Source organism: Lathyrus oleraceus, chromosome 7, assembly GCF_024323335.1.
Source record: "Lathyrus oleraceus cultivar Zhongwan6 chromosome 7, CAAS_Psat_ZW6_1.0, whole genome shotgun sequence".
NCBI lineage: Eukaryota > Viridiplantae > Streptophyta > Magnoliopsida > Fabales > Fabaceae > Lathyrus > Lathyrus oleraceus.
In genome coordinates, this window is record NC_066585.1 from 99390802 (window position 1) to 99408588 (window position 17787).

Here is a 17787-nt window from a genome sequence, read left to right on the forward strand (position 1 = left end):
CAACTCAAACAAACCGAAGTAGTAGTCACTGAACCCTTTGCAGGAGTATCAATCACCATACTTCCACGCATCTCAGATATCTCTAACTTAAGCTTCACAGCACAATCCACAGATATAAAAGAATGAGTAGCACCTGTGTCAATAATAGCTATAAGAGGAAAGCCATTAATATAACACGTACCTCTGATCAAACGATCATCTGCAGAAGTCTCAGAACCTGATAGAGCAAAAACCTTGCCTCCTGACTGATTCTCCTTCTTCGGCTTAGGACACTGGGGACTGATATGACCCAACTCTCCACAGTTGAAACAAGTTACAGTCTTCAATCGGCACTCTGCAGCCAAGTGACCACCTTTCCCACACTTGAAACACTTCATCTCAGCACTGGTACACTCGTGAACACGATGTCCAGCCCGACCACATCTATAACACTTAACAGGAGCACTAGAGTCTCCCCCACTAGGCCTCTTCATCCCACTCTGCTTCTGAAAACCTTTGCCAGCTGCATACGGTTTTCCACGATCCATCTGATTCTTACCCTTCCTATCAACCCTCTGCTGATAGCTCTCTGCTCTAGCCTTGGAATCCTGTTCAAAAATTCTGCAACAGTCAACCAAATCAGAAAACACTCTAATCCTCTGATATCCAATCGCCTGCTTGATCTCGGGACGCAACCCGTTCTCAAACTTCACACACTTCGAAAATTCTCCAGCAGCCTCATTATAGGGAGTATAGTACTTTGACAGCTCTGTGAACTTCGCAGCATACTCAGTAACAGTCCTGTTACCCTGTTTCAATTCCAAGAATTCTATTTCTTTCTTCCCTCTGACATCCTCTGGAAAATACTTCCTCAGAAATCTCTCCCTGAACACAGCCCAAGTAATCTCAGCATTCCCAGCAGATTCCAACTCAGTGCGGGTAGCAACCCACCAATCATCAGCTTCCTCTGACAGCATATGTGTACCGAACCTGACCTTCTGGTTATCAGCACACTCAGTTACTCTGAAGATCCTCTCAATCTCCTTCAACCACTTCTGAGCACCATCTGGATCGTATGCTCCTTTGAACATTGGAGGATTGTTCTTCTGGAACTCACTCAGTTGACGAGCAGCTCCCATTCCTACAACATTTGGATTTCCTCCAAGTACTCCAGCTAGCATACCCAGAGCCTCAGCAATTGCAGCATCATCTCTACCTCTTCCAGCCATCTCTATTCTGAAAACCCAACAAACTAAAACAATAAGTATTGATAGGGTTACACAACACCTATCCCGTACAGGGAAAACAGAATAATTACGACTCGACACGACCGACTATGCTCTGATACCACTAATGTAACACCCTTCTAAGTACCCCAAAATATTTAATTTAATATAATAACCTATCAATCAGAGTAATTATGCCCCGAAGGGTGTCACACAATCATTTCACAACATTTATCAAAACATCCTGTCATGCTCATTTATTTATCAAATAAAACAGTTGCATAATACGCAGCGGAATAGAATTCAACATCAGCATGAGACATGTAACACCATACATGTAACTAATTCGACAATTTCCAACAATACAACGAAAAGGTTCCCTCCCGATGTTACATCTACCAGAGCATGACCCATAGGACACTACTATAGACTCCAAGCGTTAGCTTCTATTCAATTCATTTCTCGTTACCTGAAAAATGGGTTGTAAGGGTGAGTTCCTCAATCAATATAATAAGCATTATAGAACAACATGTAATGCTAAGTAAATCACACATCAATTCACCCTAACCAGACTACGCATTCAGCAACGGCAATATCCGTCCAAACATCATATTCAACAATAATATATATCATATGTATAATCCTCAAACCATATTCAACACCAACAACACAACACAACGATTTACTCACTAATTCCTCACAATGGGAATTAGCTACAGCCCCACAGGCTATGCCATGCATTCATTATGCAATGAGACTCCATGAAATGCGGTACCGTCTCTTCTCGAACATATAGTTCAAGCTCACCGATCCCTCCAGATACGGCTACTAAGCTCACTAGTCCCACTCATTTGAGACCTAGTGACTCACTCACTAATTCCTCACCATGGGAATTAGCTACAGCCCCAAAGGCTAGACTATGCACACTAATCATCTAGTATGCAAACATCAACAACGATTCACAACTCACTAATTCCTCACCATGGGAATCAGCTACAGCCCCAAAGGCTAAACTACGCATGCTAATCGCCTAGCAATACAACATCAACAACAACTCAAGAATAGACACATGCTCGCACTCTACGCCATCGAATAGTCTATTCACAACTGCATACATTTACAACATCATGCATAATATATACGTTCACCGCATCATATACATCATTATACATCAGCAATATTTCATCACATAAGCATGTCAGATTATGCCAAACAACCACTACAATATTAGTACATTCTAATATTACATCTCCTACTCAAAACAGCGGGAATTAATCCCTATTACACCATAGGCAACATAGGCCAACTCTCACATAGGTACACAACAGTTAAAACAACAATTTTTCCATTCTGCTACAGCGTTAACCGGTTAACGCCCTGGGTTAACCGGTTAACGCAGCACAACACGCCTTCTGTCTCAATTTTTAACAGTGTTAACCGGTTAACGCCCTGGGTTAACCGGTTAACGCAGCACAAACAGCCAAATATCAGAAATGACAACAGTGTTAACCGGTTAACACCCTGGGTTAACCGGTTAACGCAGACAAAACAGCACATATTCATAATCCAACACAGTGTTAACCGGTTAACACCCTGGGTTAACCGGTTAACGCAAGACAGAAGCTGTTCCTGCGCTAACTCAAAGGCAGAATGCAGAATTCTCCGCATTTTCCGCCGTTGGAGGACTTCCGGACCTCCGAATCCGATTCCGTAAAAAGCTATACGATCGGAAAATTACAACAGACTCAATTACCGATTTAATTTCAACTTCTCACACGGTTCATCCAACAAATTTTCAGCATTCACAATTCCCAATTAGGGTCAAATTAACAGCTTATTACTACCCATCACATATTCTCCCATAATACCCATTACTCGAGATAAACCCCCCTTACCTTGACAATCCGGCAGAATCTTTGAGCTTCAAGCTTTCGTTCTCCAACCTTTGCTCTTCAGCTCCTCTTCTCTGCCCTTTTTCCTTTTTCTCTCACGATGCTTCTCTGTTCTGTTTTCACGTGAAATGCTTTTCCAAATGAGAACTTTTCCTTATTCCAACATATATATATTTTCCCAAAATAATAATAATCCAAAAATAATAATAATAAAATTTCTAATTATTCAATTAAATTAATAATTACATTATTAACTCAATTTAAATAATTATTTTATTATTATCGGGGTGTTACAATGCTCCCCTCCAAGTTGAAGAGGAACATTTTGTTGAACCTGTCGTAATCAGAATACTGCAGAAGATGTTACTGAAAAGATGAAAGTGGGGTTCCCTAAGTCAGAAAAAGAGCTCATCGACTTTTTAAATCAAGGCAAATTAAATAGCTCCATGTTCATGTTATGCCCTAGGTGTAGTGAAGTGTTTGATTAAGAAGATGCGAAAGGCTTTAAAAGTTCCAGAGTCTCAAATCCAAGGAAGGGTAGACGAGGTGGATTGACATCCTGATTCATTTTGGACAAGAGAGGCATTCCACACAAGAACCAGTACTTCCAAAGGAAGCCTGAAACCATAAAAGGACTTACGTTCCTCCTTCTAACGCACCTAAAGGAGAATGGTTAGACCTTTGAACCAACAAGGCTCAAACCAGTAGAAGTGAAAGGTAGTTGACATGGGAGTATGATCCTCCTACAACGATAACTCTCACGTGTAGAAGAGGTATTCTTATGGTGCTCAAAATTATAAATGAAAGACTCACATGATAAGAACACAATGGCGCCGACACCAAATGAACAAGAAAGAAGCATATGAGGCCTCAGGATCAAACACCAACAACAAAGAACATGCAAAAAAAAATAAGGGAAATGGCAAAAAGAAAAAAGTTAAGTAGAGATTATTTCTAGTTGTGGCACCATTGTAAAAATGTAGCTCTGATCCCATAGCACATCCTAATGGCGAAATGGTCATAGACAATTTTGACACGGGATCAAAAAATGATCTCGAGGTTGCTTACAATATTGTGTCAGTCTTACCCGTAGAGTACGACTATATCTCAGAAGTCTTTGAAGCGGAAGATGACTCGGTGGTTAAAGAGGTTGCAAATCAGAATCTGTTATGTTACTACGTGACGAATAATGGCGTTGTAGAAGAACAACGAGCCATATTCGAGAAACCTGATGCATGCATGATGTATTATCTTAAGCCTTTGTATATAAGGGAGAAAATGGATAAAATCATAGTCAACAAGTTTTCCCCTAACGAATTTCCCGGATGGACTACTTGGTCAGCGTCCTGATTTCGATTAACAATCACAATAGGTAGACGTTTCTTTCTCTCTAGGTATCTCTTGTTCGACCAATTGGGGCAGCACTTGTTGTCCCTGGTTCATAGTGTTTTCCTCCAAAACCAACCCCTCATTCCGAACTTTTCTAACGACTTGGAGTTGAACCACAGGTCGAACCTGCACCGGGGGAGTGCCAAAAAAACCAGCAATTCTAGTCATTTGAGTTGCCAATTGTTGGTAACTCTGATTCATGTTTTGAATCAATGGATTGAATATCGTACCCATATGTTGTGTTAGAGTATTTACCATGTCATGGTTACTCTCATCCATATGTTGTCGTGTTTCCATGATAAAATTTGTTGTCAAGGCATGCATTGCCTGAGACCCAAATCCCATTCCCACGTGGGGTTGCATAGTTCGACCATGGTTGCTTATGGTTGAACCAGATGCCATGATTGGTGAATACGCATTCACAATGTTATCGTAAAATTTTGATGGGTTATTATGTAAACTAGCCATCATTGTCGTTGGCATTCCATAAGGTTATTCATGCCCTGGCATGGGCTTTGTGAAATTTATGGCAAAAGGCTTGAAATCAGATGCCACGAATGGTCTAGGAGTCACTGGGTGACTCTGAGGAATTTGAGACAAAACTGCCCCTTCAGATAAAGTCATAAGTGCAATCGTCGTAGACAGTATTTTCGTAGTACTAGCAATCGAAGGAATGGGCTCCGTCATTGGTGCAGAAACTGTGCTCCTCCCAGCACTACTAGTAGGTTGTTCTCCATTGTTATTCTTGAGAGTGGTTATTCTCCTGACATATCTCCTTACAGGTCTCCTAAATTCTCTCTTTGTTATTTTATCACCCATAATCTCATGCACACTCACACTCAGAGAATGAGAAGTTAATGGAATGAAGAATTATAAAATTTCGAAAATGCAAAGTAAAAACACACACAAAAAGGGTTCCACCGAGTGTGCCAATTTGTTTACTGAGAAATTTGGTAAATAAATACAAATCTCTATTAATACTTAAGGGATCAAACTCGAAAATCTCCTAGGACATATTTATGTGCATTTATGGTTTTGAACAACATTCTGTATCGAAATCGAAGGGTAACTTCTTAGATTTATTTCAATGTTACTTTGAAGCAAGATTTGGAATAAAAGATTTTCAAAATAAAGATTGAAAACAAAATGCAAGATGAAGTAGAAGCATGAATTGTAAACTGAAATCGAAAGGTAACTCAATGCATAAAAGATACTTAAATGTGAAAAGACTTGAAATTAATAAATTGTGGAACACATACGTATATTTTTCTCACTCGTTTCTCAAATGCGCAGATACTTTGAGTTTACAGAATATGTGTACAATTACGGACCCCTTCCCAAATGAACATGAGTCCTTTATATACTACTATAAAATAACTATCCAAGAAAAGTACACTAACCTTATCACGACATGTTTCATCCCCATGCAGCGGTTCTCTTCGACGAGCCTCCACATGTCTTCGAGTAACCGTATATATTAAACCAGTTCCCGCTCTTTTAACACCATTCAAATATCTTAACAATTTTTACTGCTCATCAAGAATTTACTTACCACGTCAAAATCTTTAATGTCAACCATGCTACGATAACCCACTCTAGTATTTTCCACATGCAATGCCCAAGTCGACACTGTTTCCATTGTAATGATGAACTTCAACCTTAGCCAACATAACATAGTATTCAATTTCACTAAGTCCACGAACTCTTACAATGCCCTTCGACATGGAGTTACTTCGACCGACATCATTATACGTGACTTCCGATCTAGCATCAGCTCGGTTTCCATTCGACTTCATTTTACCTTGTCCTTCAACCTACCATATTCATTGTTGTCCCATTAATACTTGATACTTATAGTCAAGTCGAAAAATCCAAGGTAACAAAGATGCATGGAATTCAAAAAACATTGGACTGTTTGAGTTATTTTTCAGGAATAATTTAATTTTTCTGATTGATATCTCAAAAATATATTTGAATGGTTGTATATGGTTAACGAGGGTCAGGGAAAAACAAGTCATCCCATATTTTATAATAAACTCTTACACATATCATCACTGTTAGAACAAACAACCGACGTATAGAGTTATATTATTTCACAACGGTTGGTTTCTGTAACCGTTGTTATAAGTAGCACGCTATCTAACATACCACCACATTCATTCGTCCGTTGTGTAAACCAACATACATACAATCGCATGTTACCTAACAATAGACGTGAAATTGTTATTATACGTGTTTAGCAACCGTTATTATTTGTGTTTTTTTAGTATTGACGGTTCGATTTGCGGATTGTATTTTGCAAACTGAATCAAACTGCATTGTGTTACAACCCAAAATTCAATTAACTCTCATCCAACTCAAACCTAAACCTATTATGCATTAACCTTACTATTCCAAATAATTTTCTCTTTCTCACACTTAGGGTTTTAACCTTATTCTCCATATGCATCTTATCTCTTCTTCTCTAATCTCCACTCTATTATATTCTTTCTTTTTTCATTTTTATATTATTTTTCTTTCTTTCAATTTCGTTTTTATCACACATCTTCTTCTCTAATCTCTCTCTTTTTTTTGTTCTTTCTCTTTCATCTTCACAAATCTCTCATCTCCTTTTTTTTATTATTATAATATTTTGACGTATTTTATGTTTATTATTTCACTTTTGTCTCGTATGATTTTATATATTAAATGAGAAATTGTTGTCCAAATATGATGAGTTTGCTGTTATTTAATAGTGTATGAATGATTAAATATAAAATTATATTGTCATCTATCTATTTTTGTATGTATAATCCAATAATTTTTTTAAAAAAAAAACCTAGACAAAGTGTTTGATTTTGTTTTATTTAATTTGATTTTATTTCAAAAAACAACCAAATCAAACTACAAATGAATGAAAGAAAACACTTTACTTTTTAAATAATTGTTTGTTATCCTTTCGTGTTTAGTGGAGAAATTCTAATTTCATAATATTGGTAAGAAAACATCCTATCAATCGATTATTATTATTTCGTAATTATAATATTAATTTTTAAAATAATTTATTTAACTTAGGAAAATATGAATTAATTTATGTATCGATTAGGGACTAAAAGAATAATTAAAGAAAGAAGAGGGGCGAAAAAGGTAATAAGAAAGTTGGCAACGTGGTTAGCGGTTTCGGCTCCATATATAAATACGACTCAGTCGAAAATGGCGTGTATTTTTTTTCGTCATCTTTCATTTCGTCTCTTTCTCTTTTGTTTTGGTTTTCAGAAGAACACATTTTTCAGAGATTCATTCAGATCTCAAATTTCATTGAGCGAGAACAAACCATTTCTCACACATGGCGACGGTTTCACCTCTCGCCAAATACAAACTCGTTTTCTTAGGCGATCAATCGGTTGGTAAAACCAGCATCATCACCCGTTTCATGTACGACAAATTCGACACCACCTATCAGGTTCCGTATTCCTCCTTTTCATTCATACTCTATCTCGATTTTGATTTTGGTATGGTTTATTAGGTGAAATCAAACTGGAATTGAATGCGTTGATTTTCTGTTAATTTCTTATTTTTGATCACAGATATGACATTTACGATATGCGTTAATATATGTGTATGTTACTATTACTATCACGTGGATTAATAAGAATTAGTATGATTTTGATCGATGATCACAAGTGATTCATTATAACTTTGGATTATCTATCCCTAAATTTTCATTCAACCAGCTTTATATCAATTTGAACATTCAGGAATCAGGGATCCGTGATTTGAGTCTGTGAAACTCTTGATAGTGTAGAAGAGCTTGAAATTCGTTGATAAGTTCTTTTCAAGGTCTTGATTATTATAGCTGTGTTGATTTTTAAGAGGCTTGTTAAATTTCCAAAATCTTATAATGCTTGTCATTTTTATTAGCATTCACAAAGATAGCTTTAAATTGAGCCTTATTTTCTTTTTGTTGATTTTCATTTGAGCATTAGCATTTTCCTTCTCTATGTTGCTTACAAAATTTTTGGTCTTAAAATTTCAGGCTACTATCGGTATTGACTTTTTGTCAAAAACAATGTACCTTGAAGATAGAACTGTTCGTTTGCAGCTTTGGTAGGATAAGTTCCTTTTCAAATCATATATGTACAAGCTCAGTCTATTTCTATATGTGTGTTCATTTTTAAGAAGTTGTTTTAGAGGAGACATTAGGTTTTATAAACGGCCGTGATCGCGTTGCGATCGCGTAAAAGCTTTTGCGATTGTCGCAATAATGATTGCGGTCGTCGCGGTGTGAATTAACTACAATTTGTTCTTTAACATAAAAGCGGTGAATAACGGTATCAGCATTTGCTGATATCGTTTTATCGCCGCCGTTTTTGCTGTCGCATACGGTTTTTTAAAATTACTACCGGTGTTTTAGCTATGTAGGTATTTTTTGTTTCACCTTTTCTTTTTACTATATCTGATTTTAGTGTATTTAATTTCCAGGGATACTGCAGGCCAAGAAAGATTTAGAAGTCTCATTCCAAGCTACATAAGAGATTCTTCTGTTGCAGTTATTGTATATGATGTAGCTAGTAAGTTTAATGTTTTTAATGTTAATTTCATTATCTATTTAACATGATGTTAGGTTTTTATTTTATGTTTTATCTTTGCTGATTTTCTCTTGATGTGGAATTCCAAGACTGAGTGTGTTACTCGAGGAAATGGATTCTGTAGCAAATGAATGCATTCTTCAATTTATTGGTGTTTGAGTGAGAGTGACTGCTCTGATATTTTCTAGAAACACATTATGTTTTCATGACTCATGAGAACATCTCTCTCCCTCCCTTCCTGGATGTGTGTGCCTGCATTCAAGCATATGTCTGTTCTCTTTCAACTTCTTTATATCTGAACTATTTCCGTATTTGGATTTGGAAGTTATTTAGCCTGTACAATACTAATTTTTCAGATAAATACCAGTATATTTAACCTCAATTAGTTATTAGCCCTAAGTAAGCTGTTCTAATGTAGACAGGCAATCATTTCTGAACACTAGCAAGTGGGTTGAGGAGGTGCGTCAAGAACGAGGCAGTGATGTTATCATTGTCTTGGTTGGAAACAAAACTGATCTTGTCGAGAAAAGGTGAGTGCTGAGTTCTGAGCTCAGTCTATATATTCACAACCAGTTTTCTAACTGGATATGGTTTAGTTTTTGTGGAATATCATATGGGATTTTTCATATTATGTTAAATGCATCTTGCTTATTTGCTCAAATTTTTGGTAAAGAGATTGTTAATAATTTACCATGTTCTTTATATAGTTTTGATATGATAGAATTGGTGTCTTGCAGTGGAGTGCCTAATAACCAATTCAATTAATTAATTCATTAATTACATCCACGAAGGTTGATCACAATCAACTTGATATTATAATACATTGATTAAACAACACTCAAAATATAGAGGATCTTACTAAGACTACTTTATATTGTTATCTATCATATCAAAAACCATATTTGCAGTGAAGTTGATATCTACAATAATGGAGTTTCTTTTTAATCTAGAATAGCAAATGTCTGGTAGACTAAATATAGTTTCAGATACTTAAGTGTAAATTTCTTTAGGGTGTGAATTATGGATTAATAGTTACTAGCATTATGATGTTACCATCTAATTTTATATTACCAGGTAGCTTGCACTTTGTGTTTGGCTTTGAAGTTTCAAGTATTGCAATGTTACAGTCTAATTATTTCTTACATGTTCATTTTGTTACTTAACAGGCAAGTTTCTATAGAGGAAGGAGATACCAAGTCCAAAGAGTTTGGAATCATGTTTATAGAAACAAGTGCAAAAGCAGGCTTCAATATCAAGGTGAAAACTAATGAACTTTCATAGTTCTTACTTGCTTTGGTGTTTTTGGTTTATTAGAGCATGCTCCTCAACTATCTACGGTGCACGTGATCTATAATATCAATGTGCAAAATGCTGATATGATTAACTTCAAAGTCATAACCAACTAGTTTTCATTTTCAAGCATATCATTTTCCCATGTTAGTTCTTGTTTCCTCATTGTCCTGTGTCAATGCAAAATTGCAGCCTTTGTTTCGGAAGATTGCTTCTGCCTTGCCAGGGATGGAAACTCTTTCTTCTACAAAACAGGAAGACATGGTTGACGTAAATTTAAAACCCACGGTGAATTCATCCAATACAGAGCAGCAGGGAGGAGGTTGTGCATGTTAGAGGAGATTCTCCTTAGAATCAGGAGATATACATATTCAGTGAGCATAATACTGGGAATGACCTCATAATTGTCATGTGAAGGTAGAGGAAGTGTGCTTTCACATCAATGATCCATCAGTTAATTGGTGCATGGGACAAGTTGCGGTAATGTTTTGATGCGTGACAAAAAAGATTGATAGTTATTTTTTCATTTGTTATGCCATTAGTCCCTGGATGTAAGAATACAGGTAATAAACAAGCCCTCTAAATTCTGTCCTAGATGTATGTTATCTTCTCTTTTTCAAATATTTCATAATGAATGATTGAATGTATATGCAAGTGCAAGGCCAGAAATATATAACCCCCCAACGGATCCCTATTGCTTTAGGACACTCCAGGTCCTATGAAAAGTAGAGTTGCATGCTTTGTAGATGATCGGGGATTTTTGGTGTTGACTTGAAAATCGACTAATATGAACCAAGCAAATCTATAAAATGAGTTGTGTCTGGGAAGTCAAACTATTTTTTTTGTTAAATCTAAAACTAACATTTTTTTAATTTGGATATTATATTTTATTTTCAGTATGATTATATCCAAATTATTTGATCAACCTCATTTCTGTATCATGAAAGTATATTATTTGAAAAAAATTTCAACTACTTTTAACAATATCCGGCATAAAATGGCATTATCTCAACCACAATTATAACATGTATCAAGCAAAGAAAAATAGTTTGATCATTGCGTATTGTGTCTGGTGAGTTTAGACGAAAAGGAATGTTTGAACCAGGGTAGGGCCGTACTAGAGAATCAAACTAGTTAAACGAGAACAGTTGGTGGAAACAAGAAGAAGTGAAAAGGATTGGAATTTTGTTTTTATTTTGCTTGAAGAAGATCATAAATGATGTGATAGGACCTAAGTCCTAAACATATACCAAGGGGTCAGTTTTCTCCACACGCCAGAGTATTTTGCTCAACTTTATATTGAGAATATGTAAAGTTGTAAACATGACAGTGTGATGGTGTAAATTAAAGTTGTAATGAGAATATGTAAATTAAAGATATACAGTGTGATGGTGTAAATTAAAGTTGTACCGAGCATAAAACTATTTTACAACTTTAATCTACTAGTACATCACAACCATTTATATATAGAGATTAAAGATAATATATTGTTAATATAAATTAATTTTACACCATCCTTCAATAGAATTAAAAAAAAATTATTATGTAATTTAAAATTAAACATATCATTTGACGGGTTATACGTCTGTGATTGATTGAATTATAACATTTTGTTATGTCATATCATTAATTTAAAATTAAATACATCATTTGATGGATTATATGTCACCGTCAGTGTAAAAAAAATTTACATTGTCAATGCATTAGAATCATCCGTCTGTATTATTTTTTAAATGTTTAAAATAAAAGTCAAATATTTTAAATAAATTAGTGATTGTGATTAAGTGACAGTTAAAAAATCTTTACATTATCCGTGTATATTAATTAAATTCAAATAAAAATAAAAATTGAGAAAAAAAATATAATATAAAATATTTTTACACTCTTAAATCTTTCATGAATTTCATAACAATTAGAATTCACTGTCACATGTATGTAAATTTTGTTAACTATGATACAAAATTGAAGTTGTACGTCCTAGTCGTGAGCGTAACTTATAAGCCCACAAACCAAAGATTTTGCTACTTGGAGGCGTCCGAGACAACAAGAATTCCTCTACTTTAGTATTTCCGCGACAACAACAATAAAAGAGAGAGTCTTTTAACAACACGCTTGATATGTGAATCACACTCATGTGATTGTGACCCACGCAGCATCAGAATTGCACAACAGTACTAGTCACAAAAAGCTAGGTAAAGAGAATCATTTAAAAACGATAAAATTAGATTAAAAATGGAAAACTCGAAAGTAGTAGTACTAATAAAGAAACTAAAAACCACTAAAGGCAAAATTGAAATTTAGGAAAGTGGAAAGTAAAAAAAAAAGTTTTTTGCATTTTATAATTAAGTGATTATTTAAATAAAGAAGCACGATACACCAACCTCCGTCACCAAACCAAACACAATGCAGTTTGCGACGGTGGAAACTATGAATCTTCAATTAAAATAGTTCCTTCAACACCCAAATCGCATTTCATTCCTTTCTTAACTTCCTCACACATTCCAACCAAAACGTCAAAAACTCAAAACAAAAACAAAAACAAAAACAATGTCCCACTTGATCAAACAAAACAAACCCTCAGATTTGTTCTTCCCAGGTGGTCTTTTCCTTGACGCTACCACCCTTCCCACATCCTTCATTACATCAATTCCATCTTCTTCTTCTTCATCCAATTCATCCACAGTTTCATGTTTTTCTTGGTGTATCAGAAAAAGGGTCGGTTACGAGATTCTCAGGGTAGAAGGTGCCATTAATGGTGGCAATTGCGTTTTCTCGTCCTTGAGTCTGTCCATAAACGGAACCGACGCAGATAATAGCCATAGATACACTCGAGAATCCAATGGAGTTTCGGAGCAACACGAGAAAAAAGTGGAAGAAGGTGTGTATCAAGAGAACGAGAAGGAGAAGGAGAGTATTCGGGTTAACGGATCCGGTGCTGTTAACATGACCAAACATCTCTGGGCTGGTGCTTTTTCCGCCATGGTCTCAAGGTCGTCACTTCTTAATCTCTAATAATCACTGTTATAGTTTGTCACAACATGGATTCTGATGTTGATATCTTAATGGACTCTGTTAGTTTTTAATATTTTACCTTAATCATATGTTTATGGAAAAGGGTCATGAAATTGGAGTTTGAAGGTAAGTGTAAATTGTGTTGGTTTTTCAGGACTTTTGTTGCACCACTTGAGAGACTTAAGCTCGAATACATTGTTCGCGGGGAACAGAAGAGTCTTGTTGAGCTCATTCAGACAATTGCAGTTTCTCAAGGGCTGAAAGGTTTTTGGAAAGGAAATTTTGTGAATATTCTTCGGACGGCGCCTTTTAAGGCTATAAACTTTTATGCGTATGATACATATAAAACTAAACTGGTGAGAATGTTGGGGAATGAAGAATCCACAAATTTTGAGAGGTTTGTTGCTGGTGCTGCTGCAGGGATTACGGCTACCTTGCTCTGCTTGCCCATGGACACTGTGAGTTGAAATTCATGGACTTCGATACTACTTTTTTTCTTGTACGTGTTTAAGTTTTCTTTGGATTATGATGCTATGACAAGTATGATATGATGGAAATTGATTCCTTGCTGTAATTGCATCACATAGTTACAATCATTGATATTTATATTTCTCAAGGATGCTCCTTGATTGTAGCATAATCGTTGTTATATAACAATAACCTTGAAACTTGCATCATGTTTTATTTAAAAAAGCCCGTCTTTAAGAATTTAATTGAATACCAAAGGCGCTGTTGATGGTCGATATATATTGTGTCTCATCTTTGAAGATTTGGAATGCTTAAAATTTGTAGTTGCATTCTAAGAGCGGTTTCTTTCAGATCAGGACGGTTATGGTAGCACCTGGTGGTGAAGCATTGGGAGGTGTAATTGGTGTCTTCCGTCATATGATCAAAACGGAGGGCTTCTTTTCTCTTTACAAAGGTTTAGTACCCTCCATTATCAGCATGGCACCTTCAGGGGCTGTCTACTATGGTGTTTACGATATTTTAAAGTCAGCATATCTGCATTCGCCCGAGGGAATGAAAAGAATCCAATATATGAAAGAAGAGGCTCAGGATTTGAATGCTTTGGAACAACTGGAATTGGGCACCGTTAGAACTTTATTATATGGTGCTATTGCTGGTTGTTGTTCTGAAGCTGCTACATATCCCTTTGAAGTTGTAAGGAGACAGCTTCAATTGCAAGTTCAGGCAACCCGGTTGAACGCGCTGGCGACTTGTGTCAAGATTGTTGAGCAAGGAGGTGTTCCTGCTCTCTATGCAGGATTAACTCCCAGCTTATTGCAGGTATAATATCTTCTCTGGAATATATATATATATATATATATATATATATATATATATATATATATATATATATATATATATATATATATATACTTTGTTCTGTGCAGCAAGTTGTACATTAAATTTCATGTAGTCGCCTATCTGAGAACCGATATCAATATTATATGATTTTTGTTTCGACTTTTTATACTGTCAGTAAATTGTAATCGTCTGATCATTAAAAACTCATGATTCAACATGGTTTTATCAATTCTGTGACTTTCAGGTGTTACCATCTGCTGCTATTAGTTACTTTGTATACGAGTTCATGAAGATAGTTCTCAAAGTAGAATCAACTTAGATAGATTATCATACAAGCAATTCAAACATCAGATATAGTTTGATCATTGAAGGTGAGTTTTCTCCACAAATGTGTCGACATAATGGACCCGAGAGATTTGGCTGATTATTCACACATTTTATCAGTTTGACATACTCAATGTGAAGGTCCGTTGGATTATGCAGCTGGCAATCCTTTAATGAATAGGAGACTCCATGAAAAGATCATGAAACTTTGCTCTTTTTTTATAGACAAATGTTAATGATTAGTTTATTAGGATAGAAAAATCTGTTAGTAGTAGAAATTGAACTCTGCACCTTCTTCACAATACTCCTTGAGTGTCTCATTCATACCTTTAGGCCACATCTTGAAGTCTTTTTGGTTTTTTTTTTATGTTGATAGCTTTGGATGTTTGGCTGATATGAGTTTACAAATTACAATTCATGGTATGAATATGACTAATACCTCAATGATATACTTTTTATTCAACCACAACTCTTAGTTTGACAGACTTCTTTTGAGGAAATAAAAAACAACTTTTTTAAAATGTGTAAGTAAAATGATTTTATAATCTTTTGAAAACAAGTGTAATGATAGATTTTAACTAACTACTTCCTTTGATTTATATTCTAAGTCGGTTTTGACTTTTCACACTATTAAGAAATATTATGGTATGAAAAAGATAAATTATGAAGTGTTTTATAAAATTATTCTTTTATTAATGGTATTGAAAAGACAAATTGACATAATTGAAAGAAGAGATAATAATAAATATTTAAGGGTATAATATGAAAAATAACATTAATGATTGATTGGTATTATAAAACGATTTATTACGTGGTCTAAAACGATCTATAATAAAAAACGGAGTTAGTATTATTTATTAATTTGTATAGACATTTTAGTGATGAACACCTTTTAAAAAATAACTTCAGCAATGAAAAGGCCATAGAAAATGTTAGTTGTCATTTATGGAGATGTTAAATTCATAATTTCATTATCACTTAAATATTAAAATAGGAGAAATAGCTCAATTGGGGGAGAGAAGTAGTTCAATTGGTTTGAACTTCTTAAAGATAAAAGGAAAAAATCGGAGGTCATGGACTCAATTTATAATAAAGGGAGAAAAATTAGCTATTAACAATTTTGTATTAAAAAATAAATTATAACTCTAACTTGTCCCCTAAACAAACTCAACGTGCTCCAAGTTAATAAAAATAAATAAATAACAATCTTTCATTATTAATATATTATAAACTCTAATTTGTCCCCTAAACAAACTCAATGTGCATCAAGTCAAGCTCAAAGTAAAATATTGAATATTTTTAGCATTTATATCTCAAGCTCAAGCATACCTAAGTCTTTTACTACAAGATTATCAACTAAACTAATATAGATTTTAAGTTAAATGTTTTGTTTATAAAAGTCTTAAAATGAATTTTTATACTCTTTGCTCGAAATAATTGATTTGTTTATAAACAAACTTTTTTTTTTATTTTGCAACCGCATATATTAATTATATAATTTTCGCGTTTATAATTAATTTTAATATATAAATTATATTATGTGGTCAAAAAGTATAGGGTGAGCGTATTTCCTCTGTAAGGGCATAGAAGTTCAAAGACCTTAGTAGGTGTATTACAGTTTAAGTAGTGAGACTTGCTCACAGTGGCAAGAAGGCATATGCGATGATTTTTGAAATTGTTTAAGGGATCAGCTCGCGTGAGGTGAGACACCCTGTTGGTGGTCGGCGTTGTTAAGTTGCAGGCGAGTGGTTAGGTTGAACATGTGTTACGACTATTGGGAGCGTAATGCTCTTTGAGTAGTGGATAATGTGTATAATTTGATAATATGTCCCCCTTATTCTCTTGAAAGGGTAATGTATTTTATAGAGGCCTCAAGGACCTGGGGTTACCTCGGAAAATGCCAATTCCTAGTCGGTCAAATGATGGATAGTTGAATCCCTAATTTCAAGAGTGATGGGGGTCAACAATGACTATAACTTTGTCTTTATCCAAGGCACGCCTTATCCCACATTTTATTTCCTTCTATGGACGAGGAAGACTTAAGGGCGAGGAGATACCTCCCTTCGGGCGACTTTATGCCGTCGCCTTCTCCTAGGGCGGTTCCAGAGCATCGCCTTAGGCAAGGTCTTTTGCAAATATAACACTACATATTCCCTCAGGCACGAGACCTTCGATGGATTGCAGAGTGTTTTTTACCTGCGATTAATGGGAGTATCCCGAAAACTTATACTTCCCTTTATGAGGCTTCCTTGGGTAATAACATGTAGCTCGGCTGGCGGGACGCTAAGTCCTTCAAGCGAGGCGTCTTGACCTTTCCGGCGAGATTTCCATCAAGCCCTCTAGCAAGACTATAAACCAATTCTTTGGGTTTGATAGGTCACGCGTCTTAGGCGTGTTTCATTGGAAATGATTCCGCCCAAGGGGACACTAAGTCCCTCAGGAGAGAGCCTAATTATTTTGAGGAATCTAACTTCCTCAGACGCAGTAATGCGTAGCCCGACTAATGAGAATCTGAGTCTCTCAGACGAGATGTTTAACCTTTCAAGCAAGACTTTCAATCCGCCCTCTAGCAAGACTAGAAATCAAGTCTATGGGGATTGACTAGGTCGCGCCTATTAGGGGTGTTTCGTTCGAAATGATTCCTCCCAAGGGGAAACTAAGTCCCTCATACGATATTCTAATTAGTTTGAGGAATCTAAGTTCCTCATACACGGTAATGGATAGTCTGACTCATGAGACATTGAGTCACTCAGACGAGGTGTTTAACCTTTCAGGTAGGACTTTCATCGAGCTTTATAG

The 17787-nt window shown here is 35.5% G+C and overlaps 2 protein-coding genes across 2 annotated transcripts; both read left to right on the plus strand.

Moving 5' to 3' along the window:
* The first annotated feature begins 7683 nt into the window (after positions 1 to 7683).
* Positions 7684 to 10991, plus strand: LOC127101318 (ras-related protein RABH1e). Its single transcript, XM_051038694.1, has 6 exons — positions 7684 to 7928; positions 8502 to 8572; positions 8948 to 9036; positions 9473 to 9584; positions 10221 to 10311; positions 10537 to 10991. Exons 1-6 carry the CDS (start codon positions 7812 to 7814, stop codon positions 10678 to 10680), a joined length of 624 nt encoding a protein of 207 aa, XP_050894651.1. The 5' UTR covers positions 7684 to 7811; the 3' UTR covers positions 10681 to 10991.
* Positions 10992 to 12673: 1682 nt separating this feature from the next.
* Positions 12674 to 15457, plus strand: LOC127101317 (probable mitochondrial adenine nucleotide transporter BTL3). The gene is made up of 4 exons (XM_051038693.1): positions 12674 to 13334; positions 13511 to 13814; positions 14176 to 14643; positions 14909 to 15457. The coding sequence occupies exons 1-4, from the start codon at positions 12892 to 12894 to the stop codon at positions 14981 to 14983; spliced, it is 1290 nt and encodes a 429-aa protein (XP_050894650.1). The 5' UTR covers positions 12674 to 12891; the 3' UTR covers positions 14984 to 15457.
* The last annotated feature ends 2330 nt before the right edge of the window (positions 15458 to 17787 follow it).

Excerpts from the sequence above, each read along its gene's own strand:
- LOC127101318 (XM_051038694.1), top strand. The coding sequence starts at position 7,812 with ATGGCGACGGTTTCACCTCTCGCCAAATACAAACTCGTTTTCTTAGGC. Across the intron at positions 8,573-8,947 it reads ACTGTTCGTTTGCAGCTTTG|GGATACTGCAGGCCAAGAAA; the intron begins GTAGGATAAGTT and ends TTTAATTTCCAG. Across the intron at positions 10,312-10,536 it reads AAGCAGGCTTCAATATCAAG|CCTTTGTTTCGGAAGATTGC; the intron begins GTGAAAACTAAT and ends GCAAAATTGCAG.
- LOC127101317 (XM_051038693.1), top strand. The coding sequence starts at position 12,892 with ATGTCCCACTTGATCAAACAAAACAAACCCTCAGATTTGTTCTTCCCA. Across the intron at positions 13,815-14,175 it reads TCTGCTTGCCCATGGACACT|ATCAGGACGGTTATGGTAGC; the intron begins GTGAGTTGAAAT and ends GGTTTCTTTCAG. Across the intron at positions 14,644-14,908 it reads TAACTCCCAGCTTATTGCAG|GTGTTACCATCTGCTGCTAT; the intron begins GTATAATATCTT and ends TGTGACTTTCAG.